Source organism: Salvia miltiorrhiza, chromosome 4, assembly GCF_028751815.1.
Source record: "Salvia miltiorrhiza cultivar Shanhuang (shh) chromosome 4, IMPLAD_Smil_shh, whole genome shotgun sequence".
In the NCBI taxonomy this organism is placed as follows: Eukaryota; Viridiplantae; Streptophyta; class Magnoliopsida; order Lamiales; family Lamiaceae; genus Salvia; species Salvia miltiorrhiza.
The window spans coordinates 17,001,815-17,013,688 of NC_080390.1; the positions used below are offsets into that span (position 1 = coordinate 17,001,815).

Genomic DNA, 11,874 nt, shown 5'->3' on the forward strand with positions numbered 1-11,874 from the left:
GGGGCTTCAAGGGCCTCTATGGAGTGTGATAATAGTGGGAGAAAAGTTGTGAAAGTGGGGGAAGGGAGGAGGGACGAAATGGAGAGCAGATGGAGGGGGAGTGAAGCTTTTACTCTTCTAGATGAGGCTAAAGATTGTGTAAGGAGTTGTATCAGCCAAATGACTTAAGTGGAGGGAAGGGGGAACGAAAATGGGGCCTAGGGGAGGGTAGGGTGGCTGCCACCAATGCATGGGTGCATTGGTTGTGAGGCTCTTGCACTTCCCATGCATTTGCATGTAATGATCACCTTTGTCCCCTTTTGAATTTAAAAAGGTGGCTGATGTATAAGTGGGTTTTGGGGCTGAAATGAGCTGTATTTGGACTCTAAAATAGGGCCTTAAAATCGGCCCAAGACTCTCTAAAAATTGGCCCACCTTTGGCCCTTTATACGGGCCCGTAATCGCTCAAACCCGAACTAAACCAAACTCGTATTAGAAATAAATATGCACTTTGTTTTTCATACTTTGAAATGAAAATAAATATACACACATATATATATATATATATATACATATTTATTGAAATCAACATCACACAGAAAAATAAAATAATCATCTTCTTATTTTCCGTTTTTCTTAAGAGAAAACCTAGGCATTAAGACTTATTAAATCATTGCTAGGATAATTATTCTTTTTTTTTTTAACCAGGACTTAGGGACCTATCACATCCTAATAATATCAATAGGATCATATGAGACCTAGGATCAAAAATCCGAGGTATTACAACCTACCCTCCTTATGGAAATTTCGTCCTCGAAATTTGTACCTTGGTATGGCAATTCGGGGTACTGTTAGTTCATGTTAGACTCCAGCTCCCAAGTTGCCTCTTCTTGCCCATGGCAATTCCACATCACTTTCACCATTGGGATCTCTTTGTTTCTAAGAACTTGTATCTTCCTATCAGTGATGCATACTGGTTTCTCCACATAACTAAGATTTGGCTCGAAGGTTAGATCATCATATGATATCACGTGTTTGGGATCATACACATATTTCCTGAGCTGTGATATGTGGAAAACATCATGCACCCATACTAGACTGGGAGGTAGTGCTAGCTTATAGGCGTTCTGACCTATCATTTCCAGTATCTTAAATGGCCCGATGAAACGGGGTCGCAGTTTTCCTCGCTTGCAGAAACTCACCATCCCTTTCATTGGTGATACTTTGAGGAAGACCTTGTCGCCTACTTCAAAGGCTAATTCTCTTCTTCGCTTGTCTGCGTAAGACGTTTGTCTGTCTTGAGCTTCTTTGATTCGCTTGCGAATCTGTGCCACGACATCTATCATTTCTTGGACCATTACTGGTCCTAACACCTTCTTCTCACCTACCTCGTCCCAATACAGTGGAGATCAACACTTTCGTCCATACAATGCTTCGTACGGTGCCATCCCGATGGTGGTCTGATAACTGTTGTTGTAGGCGAATTCCACAAGTGGTAAGAGTTTCTCCCATTGCTCCCCTTGATCGAGTGTAGCTGTCCTCAGCACGTCTTTTAGCACTTGGATAGTTCGCTCAGATTGTCCATCCGTCTGGGGATGGTACGCTGTATTGAAATGAAGTTTAGTGCCTAAGGCATTTTGGAGACTTGTCCAAAATTGCGACGTAAATCTTGTGTCTCGATCGGATATTATTATACTGGGCACGCCATGAAGGCGAATTATTTCTTTAACATATACCTTGGTGAGATTTTTGAGGTTCCAAGTCATCTGGACTGGTAAGAAGTGAGCTGACTTGGTTAGTCGGTCGACAATGACCCAAATTTCCGTGTTTCCTGATTTTGACCTGGGTAGCCCCACTACAAAATCCATCGTGATGTGCTCCCATTTCCATTCTAGAATTTCTAGCGACTGTAGAGTCCCACCTGGGAGCTGATGTAGGGCCTTCACTTGTTGGTACACCAGACACTTTGCTACGTGGAAAGCTACGTCGTTCTTCATACCTTCCCACCAGAAACTTTGCCTCAAATCTGGATACATCTTAGTACTGCCGGGGTGAGCAGCATACGGTGTGGAGTGCGCTTCTGTGAGGATCTCCTCCTTGAGCGTTGGGTTGTCGGGTACGCACAATCTTCCTCTAAAGGTCAGGGCGTTATCCGCTTCTTCCCTAAATTCTCGGGGTCCTCCAGTTCTGCTAGCTAAATGTTTATTTTTTAGGGCCTCACTCTGGCACTGGGCAGAGATGATTCTTTCTCGAAGGTCTGGTCTCACAATCAAGGCTGCTATGCGTTCTTGGATTATTTCTGGGGGTACTACTACCTCAAACCTAAGCTTCTCAAATTCTCAAGTCAATTCTGGTTCCTTAGTGAGGGTACTCCTTAGGCTTGCTGTCATCTTGCGGCTCAATGCATCAGCTACAACATTTGCCTTCCCTAGGTGATAATTGATGGTACAGTCATAATCCTTTACCAACTCTAACCATCGCCTTTGTCTCATGTTGAGTTCATTTTGCTCAAAAAAGTACTTCAGACTCTTGTGGTCTGTGAAAATTTCGCACTTTGCTCCATAAAGATAGTGCCTCCATATCTTTAGCGCGTGTACGATGACTGCTAACTCTAGATCATGTGTGGGGTAGTTCATTTCGTGTGGCCTTAACTGATGCGAAGCATATGCTATAACCCTTCGGTTTTGCATCAGTACACAACCGAGTCCTAACTTCGAGGCATCGGTATAGACTGTATATCCCTCACTTCCTTCAGGTATGATCAATACTGGTGCTGTCGTCAATCGCTTCTTCAGTTCTTGGAAACTAGCTTGGCACTCCAACGGCCACTTGAAAGCTATTTCTTTCTTCAGCAGTTGCGTCATTGGTCGCGCTATCTTGGAAAATTCCTCGATGAATCGTCGGTAGTAGCCTGCCATCCCCAAGAGGCTTCTAACTTCAGTAACTGAAGTTGGTACATTCCAGTTGCTTACAGCTTCGACCTTCTCAGGGTCCACTCTGAGTCCTTCTGCTGTCACAATGTGTCCTAGAAACTGCACTTGCCTAAGCCAAAATTCGCATTTACTGAATTTTGCGTACAACCGCTCATTTCTTAGCATTTCCAGTACTATTCTAAGGTGTTGGGCATGATGATTTGAGTCCACGGAATAGATTAAGATATCGTCTATGAATACTAGGACGAAACTATCGAGGTACTGGTGAAATATCCTATTCACGAGGTCCATGAATACTGCGGGCGCATTTGTTAGCCCGAACGACATTACTGTAAACTCATAGTGTCCATATCTTGTTCGAAATGCAGTTATTTGCGGATGAACTATGAAAGAATGAGGAAATTCATGTTCAATGCTTAAGCTTACCTCTGCACTTGGATTTTCTTGTGTGAGGGAGAAGTCTGAAAATCTTGGATATTGAGAATGCCAACTGAAGTTGGCTTGAACGTGCTTAAGCAGGGGGTTTGGGAGTCTGATAGCCTGCCTCTAGGCATGGCTTGAAGCTGAAATTGGGGCTGGTAGAGTGGCTGCAACAGGGTAGGGTGGCAGCGGATTTGAAGGAGAAATGGGGTGTGTCCTTTGTACTTTACACATGTGTGTATGTTATGCATAAGTAAATATATGTGTATTGCTTCCACTTTATTGTATAGTGTAGGTTTAATAGAGTGTAGGAAAATTGTAATATGAATGCAAATTTAAATTCTTTGTGTATCAATGAAAAGATTCTTTTGGATTTTGCTAATATAATAAGCTCACCGTATTTTTCAAATACTTGAACACCATATAATATGCAACGCATAAAATTAAATAACTAAATTTACAAATACTTTTGTAAATCGTTTTTGTTGGAATTAAAATAATTCGTTTTTCTTTTATCCGGCGTGAATCATCTTATTTTATAAGTTTGAAAATAATTCTAAACTTAGCTCATGAAAATGGGGTATTACAGAAACTATATCATTTATATAATGAAACAATATGTGGAATGAAACTATATTACTTATATAATGAAACAATGCAAGTTAAAACTACAAGAATTAGAATGAAACTATATCATTTATATAATGAAACAATGCACGTTAAAACTACAACAATTGGAATGAAACTATAACATTTATATAATGAAACAATCACTATTATGACATCGTCGAAGCCTGATCCGCCACGGTTAAAGTCACCGGCGACTGCCACAAGCCGTGCACCGTCTTCAAATTGCCGGAGAAAATTGCAGGCGACAGTGAAAACAAAGAAGCAGGAGAAGCTTCAAGAAGAATCATGAGATCTGCAGGCTGTGCTCGGAGGCGGTGAATGACGAGATCGTGAGATCGGAGAAGAGAATCAGAAGCGAAGAAGCCGTGAATTTCAATGCTCTCGGCCGGCCGAAGAACCTGACATAGGAGCTTATCACCGCCATGAAACAACTGCTTCTGAGGAGCCTCGACTCGCCGCGGTCGGGGCATGTGAAGATTTTACCGTGGTTTCTCTCTCGGGAACGGTGAAGTAAAAAAAATCTACTGAAATTAAAAATAATTGAACGACCTGCGTGGTATCCATATTAATGCGGGTATGACCCGGGTGCACCGTATACCTAGGTGCAACCAAGAGTGTCTCAAGTTGGTATCGGATCGTATTATATATAATGATAATTTAGACTGGAGTGGATGATAGCTAGGAGTGAAGATAGTCTCGGCGGTTCTGCACCACGGGCTCAACAATCCACCACTACAAGTCCATCCGATGAGGAAAACCAAGGTACCAAGCACTAAATTTAAATCGAAGGTTTGGTGTAGATTGCGAAGCAGTTGGAGCTTCACTTGGTGAAAATTCATACTTTCTGACTGACATGATATCGATCATCCCTCACTCAAGGTGGCTGACAAAACAAGAGGATGAATAACTCTGCGTAAATGGAACACAAGAACAAAAATATTGCTAATATATCTGCACACCCATGAAACCTATAGCACCCACTTCATCATCAACAGCTCTGCCATTATATCGTTGCTGCTGTTATCCATCCAATATTGTGGCCAAGAAGGGTAAGACATCACAAACACCTTCTCCTCAGGTAATTTATGTTGCATAAACTCTTGATTTTATTATTAATTCGTTCAGTTTAGTGGTAAATTTGATTTACTGTGGAAGAGATTTGGGTTTACAATGAGCTAGGGTTCTGTTTTTGAATAGGGTTCAGAGCCAACACCTCCAAGAATTACATCAAATGTGAAGCAGAATTTGCAGTTCTTAAAATTATGGAAGGTTGAGATTTTGGCTTAAATCCTTAGAGATTTCATTGGGTTTTGCATATATTCTCTAGAGTTAGATATTAATTGTTTGATAGAATTTTAGGAGTTCAGAAAGAGAAATTCCAATACTCCGAAGCCGGCTACTAGCTACCGGAGGAAAAGAGTGGAGAAGGATGTAATGCCAGAAGATACAGAGCTTTACCGTGATCCTACTTTGAGCTTATATTAGTAATGCTCTGCACCTTTAGTTTTGTTTGAAATCTTGAATTTTAGTTGAGTCAGAAACATAACTGACAGGATTAATATCTTAAACAGCACAAATCAGGGCATAGAGACTGCAATACCAGTCTTACTTGTTGATGGTTATAATGTATGTGGCTATTGGGCGAAGTTGAAAAAGCATTTCATGAATGGAAGACTTGACATTGCTCGACAAAAGCTTGTAGATGAATTGGTAACGTTTAGTATGATGAGAGGTTTGTGCTTTTCATTGTTTCTTACCTGTGGTAGTTGAGTTGTACTCTATGGCGTGCATGCAATGTCTTTTGAATTCTTTACGGTGAGCGTAGTACTAGGCTATATTTGGCATGCCTAATAAGTTATGTTAGAGCGTTCATAGTAATGGTCCCTGACTACAACTATTGGATTATAGAATTTTTTGTAGTTACTTATCTCGTGGTAATTTTCATGCCTGATCCCCTAACCATTATAGTTTAAGTAGTATTCTACTCTTTTCACTGACTACAAGGCTGAGAATCTTACTTTAATTAGTCTACCAATTTTTAGATGCATACATGGTTGTTCTAACAAGCAGCACATGCCCAAGTTCATGGAGCTTGTTAAAGTGTGCTTGTTAGAGAATCTGGAGAATGGTTAAAAATTATGTAAATTTGAACTAAGAAAAATTTTCAATGCGCTCAATAGCTCTTCTCTTATGGTAGATGCAGAACATTTGCTTGTGGTAGCAAGTCTATTCTCTGTCATTCACCACTACCGGCCAATTTTGCAATAACAATTTGTTGATTGACATATCTAACATTTGATATGGAGCTATTCATAATAGATCAATTGAGCAAATTTTGTCTGTCTTTACGAAACCAGAAGATTGTACTTATTCTAGTTCTTTCTGTTCATAAATTTCCGCATTCTCTTTTCAAGCCAGTATGTCATGTATTTTAGATGGGAGGCAGCACAAGTATAGTTTAATGCAAATCTAGTTATCTCAAATTAGGCTATACTGTTTAAGAATACTTATGCCGTGTACTATTTCATCTACAGAGGTGAAAGTGGTGGTTGTGTTTGATGCTATGATGTCTGGCCTGCCAACACATAAAGAAAGTTTTGCTGGGTACTCTTTTATTAAACTGATTTCTTGTGTTCCTAATTTTCTTGAGATCATTATTTTATCTATCGTTAAACATCATATAACTGTTTCCTTGCTGTAGTTTGCGGTTTACTTATTTACTTTGATGCACCTGCTGCTAGTGGTATTCTGTATCTTCATTTCCAGTTTACTAGAAAACCATACAGATTTTGTTATGTGCTTATTAAAAGCTTCTCATGCACTCTTTTCCTGGGCATCATAAATGATTCCTCTCTATCAAACTATACAGATTTTACCATGCTTTATGTTCACTTAAAACAAAATAAAAATAATTTCATCCTATTTATAAGGTTTTTTACCCTTCTTGATATTCTCATGAAAATTTGACTAGAGATGCATCTTGTAGTCCAACTATATATTTTCTTTTGAAGTGACAAACTATCCCTTTATCCTTATAATGAAAATACAACCTTCTTTCTTATGGTCGTTCTGTAGGAGCCGAATATTCTCCTTCAGTTTTAATCTAAAATTTTAAAATGTGATTTCATCTCTTGATGAATCCACTTATATTTGCTTACTGTTTTGTTGATTTCAATTTTATGGTTTGTGCAGAATTGATATAGTATTCTCTGCTGAAACCTGTGCAGATGCATGGATTGAGAAGGAGGTCAGAAAAGTAGTTGATATATTATATCCAGCTTATAAGTTCTAAATCATTAGTGCATTATTACTATGAAACCCAGGCCAATTAAAGTAGTTCATTATCAATGTAATAAGGAAGTTACATAACCTCATTTATTTCCTTTCGATGATGTCTATAACTGATTTCATCACTTTGGAACTGTTTTCAGGAAGGATAATCTTTTTCATGACAATTTATTGAATGAAAACTTGTCTTATTTTGTCATATCTTCCAATTTCTTCACCTATCTTGTTTTCACCCAATGATATGCTTTACATTTGAGAAATTAAAAGAGGCTGTTTGTTTTCCAGTTTCTACTTAACTTTGAATGTTAAAGGATATTGTGTTCATTTGTTGTAAAAAAATTTAGGGTTTTGTTTTGTTTGACAGCTTCCATTTAATAATTTTCCCACTTTCTTTCTCACTTCCTTTCTTCCTTTGACAAAAATACCAATGATCAGGTTGTCGCTTTGAAGGATGATGGCTGTCCAAAAGTTTGGGTTGCAACGTCTGATCATCTTCAACAAAATGCAGCTAATGGAGCAGTATGCAATCCTTTAAAATTTTGGATTTTATTGACATCTAATAAGTATAAATGATATATAATCTTTGCAATAAAATTTTGGATTTTATTGAGTTCGTAACTATTATTAGGCCATTGCTGTTAATTGAGGACTAATGTTTCATGTCAGCTGTTATAACTCGCATATTTCATTGTGCATTTTTTGTTGAAAGCTAGATCCTTCTTCAATGTTCTGTTGCTGTGAAATTCCCTCAATTGTTAAGTAAATCTACTTGGACCTTGGTTCCATACTCTGTTATCTTTGTCTAATTATTTTGGAGCATGCATTTCAGGGGAAAAAGAACCTGAACAAAGTTTGTAGAGGAAGTAATGTTATTTGCACAATCTCTTCAATAATAACCAAAGCTGTTTCAGCCTTCATCTGAATATGAGTTCATCTTTGGCACGTGGCTGTCCAACTATATGGTGGTTCTTGCTCATGTCATTTGGAGAAAATTTTTAAGTCCAACAGTCACTTTCTTGCTTTTGTCAATTTAAAATACTAAAATAGTAGTTTTCAGGTTGCCTTTTAACCTTATAATTGTTATCTCATGAAGCAGATAAATGATCCATCTCAATTGATCCAGCTGACAATTGACCATTTTATGGATTACATTTCTGCTAGAGAATTAATAGACTCTTCTTCTGCGACCATTTTTTACAGGGTGCCTTTGTGTGGAGTTCAAAGGCATTGGTCACGGAGGTAACTGCTTTTAACTAAAATGTGCTATCAAACCTAATACTTTCAAAGCTTTGATATTTTTTTTTTTGTTTTTGTATTTGTATTTTTTTTTAATCATTTGTACATAATTCCTCCCAGTTTCTGATGCTATGAGAGCAATGCAGATCAAAGCTTCTCAAAAGGAACTGGAGGAGATGCTGATAGATCATAGGTATTTTCTAGATCTCTGAACTTCTTGTTTTCCTTTTTTTTTTTTTTTTTTTTTTTTTTTTTTCTGTTGTTTATTATTTTTATTTAAGAATGTCAGTAGCATCAGCATGTGACTGATTTTAATGAATAAAGGTGTCATCAGAATGGCCAACAAGAAATGGTTGAAAATTAAGGCCCTTATTAGGGCTCGTACTTGTAGTATCCATTAAATATCTACAAGAGGCTATTTATCGGCAACACAAGGCTGGAAATTTAGCATGGAGAAAAGAGGCACAAGATTATTAGTTTATTTTATTTGATTATGCCGTTATTAAGCTTTGTAGTTTAGTTCTTGAAAGTGTTGCTTCGCATAAAACACAGTGTTGTAAAGGATGTTGAGATAACAATTCACAATACACAAAGTTAAAACAGTGGAGACAACAAAATAGCACTTGATGATAAAAAAATTCTGCAGATTATGTGAATATATGACAAAATAATCCACTAAGTACTCTTGGTCAACTTTTACAAAAACGAATACCTAGTCCAAAGACTACAAGAAACGTCTTCAGGTCAGGTGTACAAACTGAGTAAACTACTGACTAAAATCAAAACAAAGATCCTCACTTCACTCGTGATAAACAACTAGCAAACTAGTGTAAAGCACAAGATGTTATGAGAGATGTTTAACTCAGCTACACTTCTCAAATCTGCTATAAAACTCATGACTTGGTACTGATTTGATAAGTTTAGCTGAATATGTTTTCGTAACATCTCTCGTAACTTCTTGTGTATTCTACTCTAAAACTCATGACTTGGTACTGATTTGATAAGTTCAGCTGAGTATGTTTTCATAACATCTCTCATAAAATATTGTGTTTTACACTAGTTTGCTAGTTGTTTGTCATGTGTGAAGTAAGGATCTTTGTTTTGATTTTAGCCAATACTTTACTCAGTTTGTACACCTGACGTAAAGAGACGTTTCTTATAGTCTTTGGATTAGGTTTTTGTTTTTGTTAGAGTTTACCAAGAGTACTTAGTGGATCATTTCGTCATATTGATATAATATGTAGAATTTTTTTTATCTTCAAGTGTTATTTTGTTATCTCCGCTGTTTTAACATTGTGTGTTGTAAATTGTTATCTCAACATCCTTCGCAACACTATGTTTTGTTGGAAACAACACTTTCAAGAACTCAACTACTAAACTAAATAAGGATAGAATTAAATAAAAATAAACTAATAATCTTGTGCCTCTTGTCTCCCTGTTGAGTTCCAGCCTTTCGATGTGGATAAATAGCTATTCTAAGATTCACATATGTAGCTGCTGTAGGCTTGAATGTCTACAGTTATAAAATATGGGTAGCCTCAAATTTTGAACCAGTTGTCTTGATCATTTATTAGGCAGTATTAACTATAGCTGTACTAACGTATCAGGCCTGGTAACTGGTGCTTCATTTTATTTCTTAAATTGATTTTATATTTTAGTAGTTTATCAGACATAGCACCGAGTCTCAGTCTCCGTTATTTAAGAGTTTTATCCCCTCAATTTAGTACTTCTGAAAAGCTGGAACGTTGAAAATAAAGTTTGATCGTGTCCCTGCCGAACTATTTGTCTGCCATATGCTCTGCATATGGAAATGTGATTCTTGTTAATCTCATGTGTATGAAATGTTATATTGTTAATACTGTATGAACTGTGATTGAGTATTTTTGTCTTTATAACTAGGATTTCTCCAACGCCACCTATTTCAATTGAATAAGAAACAAACAAGTTAGCTCAAATTATAGAAATTATCAGTGCATCTAGGCTAATCTTCAATCTGAGCCTAGTTGGATATCCTAAAGTTCGAATACATCTTAGTAAATAATGGATTAGCCTATACAATTTTTATTTGTTAGGCTAATCTTCAACTGAAAATGTCCCCTATATGTACAGCGCTGAGAGAAGGTAGCTGAGTGAATTAGGAGTCAAAAGAATGCATTGGGTAGTAGCAAATTGCAGAAGTGTAGAAGAGGTCAGAATTTGATTGTGCAACTATTATCAGCTTCATCACGGAAGACATTGAACTGAATAAATAAAGAAATTGGTAACTTGGGTTGGCATCATATCATATCATAATTTGAATATTTTCCCCGCTCACTCAAACCACTTTCATCAGTTTCTGAGTAAGTCATTTGCTTTATCTATAATTTGAAGTTCGAGGAGTGGCAGATCCGACTATGTTTGTTCGAAGCCACTTATGCAGAAGTTAATTTTTCGCTGTTTTTGCAGATCGACTTCGATGCAGGGTAGATTGTTGAAGCACAATCTGGATTCAAAAGTCGTCGATGCTCTCAAGGATCTCAGAGATAAGCTGTCTGAAAATGCATCATCTAACTGAGTTGATTTCTTCATTGCGTGCCCTTAACATAATACCTAAAGCTTTAAGGATGTATGTTGGGAAAGTTTATTATATTTATTTATATCTATCAAAATGCAGCCCATAGGATGTTATCCAACATCTTACGTTTCTTTTATCTGCTTCAAATATAATTTATTGTGTGCATTTGTATATGGAGTTTTTTTCTCATTAAATTTTGCAGTTGTATTTGTGGACTACCTAAATATGTAGAGAGTGTTTGGCTATGCTTGTTTTAGAGAGTTTATAAGTTCCAATATCTATATAAGATTTTTTTTTTTTTTTTTTTTTTTTTGATCGGTCAAAGTCATGTTAGATGTTAGTAGTTAGTTCCCCATTCACTCCAAGAACCACCTTATCTCTCCATTCACCAAACTCCACCTTATATCTCCAATCACCAATTCGTTCCCAATATCTATATAAGATAGAGTGTATCAAGACCTTATAAATTGTCAAAGTGTTTGGATGATTGAGTTTATAAGCCAGAGAATGAATTGCGAGTTAAAAATCGAAAAATCGAAAAGATGAAATTAAAAAGGTACTATACATTAAAAATAACAAATCATAATAGAATTATTTTTTAGTGAATTTTTAAAATGGCCATTTTCATATTGTAAAATTAAAAATTGTCCACTAAGAAAAAAATATTAAAAAATAGCCACTGTTACCAAAATACCCTTTCACATTAAAAATTAAAAAAATGTCCACTTTATATCACCCCTTTAAAAAATCCTGCAATTCAGAACCAGTGTGAATTCTCAATTCACAACCAGTCGAATTCACAACCAGAATTTTTTGTTTGTGAATTCACAACTA

The 11,874-nt window shown here is 36.8% G+C and overlaps 1 protein-coding gene across 5 annotated transcripts; it reads left to right on the forward strand.

Moving 5' to 3' along the window:
• Nucleotides 1–3,919: 3,919 nt before the first annotated feature.
• On the forward strand, nt 3,920–11,213 carry LOC131019852 (uncharacterized). 5 transcript variants are annotated; one of them, XM_057948470.1, is made up of 11 exons: nt 3,920–4,724; nt 4,842–5,040; nt 5,160–5,231; nt 5,322–5,446; nt 5,534–5,694; nt 6,497–6,566; nt 7,155–7,209; nt 7,686–7,769; nt 8,451–8,489; nt 8,633–8,679; nt 10,596–11,213. In XM_057948470.1, the coding sequence occupies exons 2-11, from the start codon at nt 4,924–4,926 to the stop codon at nt 10,609–10,611; spliced, it is 786 nt and encodes a 261-aa protein (XP_057804453.1). In that variant the 5' UTR covers nt 3,920–4,724; nt 4,842–4,923; the 3' UTR covers nt 10,612–11,213. The 5 variants fall into 5 exon arrangements, 4 of the variants coding, with proteins under 4 accessions (XP_057804453.1, XP_057804451.1, XP_057804452.1 ...); XM_057948468.1 differs by having other exon boundaries at nt 10,932–11,213; XR_009100490.1 differs by having other exon boundaries at nt 3,920–5,040; nt 8,607–8,679; nt 10,932–11,007.
• Nucleotides 11,214–11,874: the final 661 nt, after the last annotated feature.

What these genes read in the sequence shown, in the direction of transcription:
- LOC131019852 (XM_057948469.1), top strand. Translation starts at nt 4,924, where the DNA reads ATGAAACCTATAGCACCCACTTCATCATCAACAGCTCTGCCATTATAT. An exon ending in CCTACTTTGAGCTTATATTA is followed by an intron (nt 5,447 to 5,533) that starts GTAATGCTCTGC and finishes TATCTTAAACAG; the next exon opens with CACAAATCAGGGCATAGAGA. An exon ending in CATAAAGAAAGTTTTGCTGG is followed by an intron (nt 6,567 to 7,154) that starts GTACTCTTTTAT and finishes TGGTTTGTGCAG; the next exon opens with AATTGATATAGTATTCTCTG.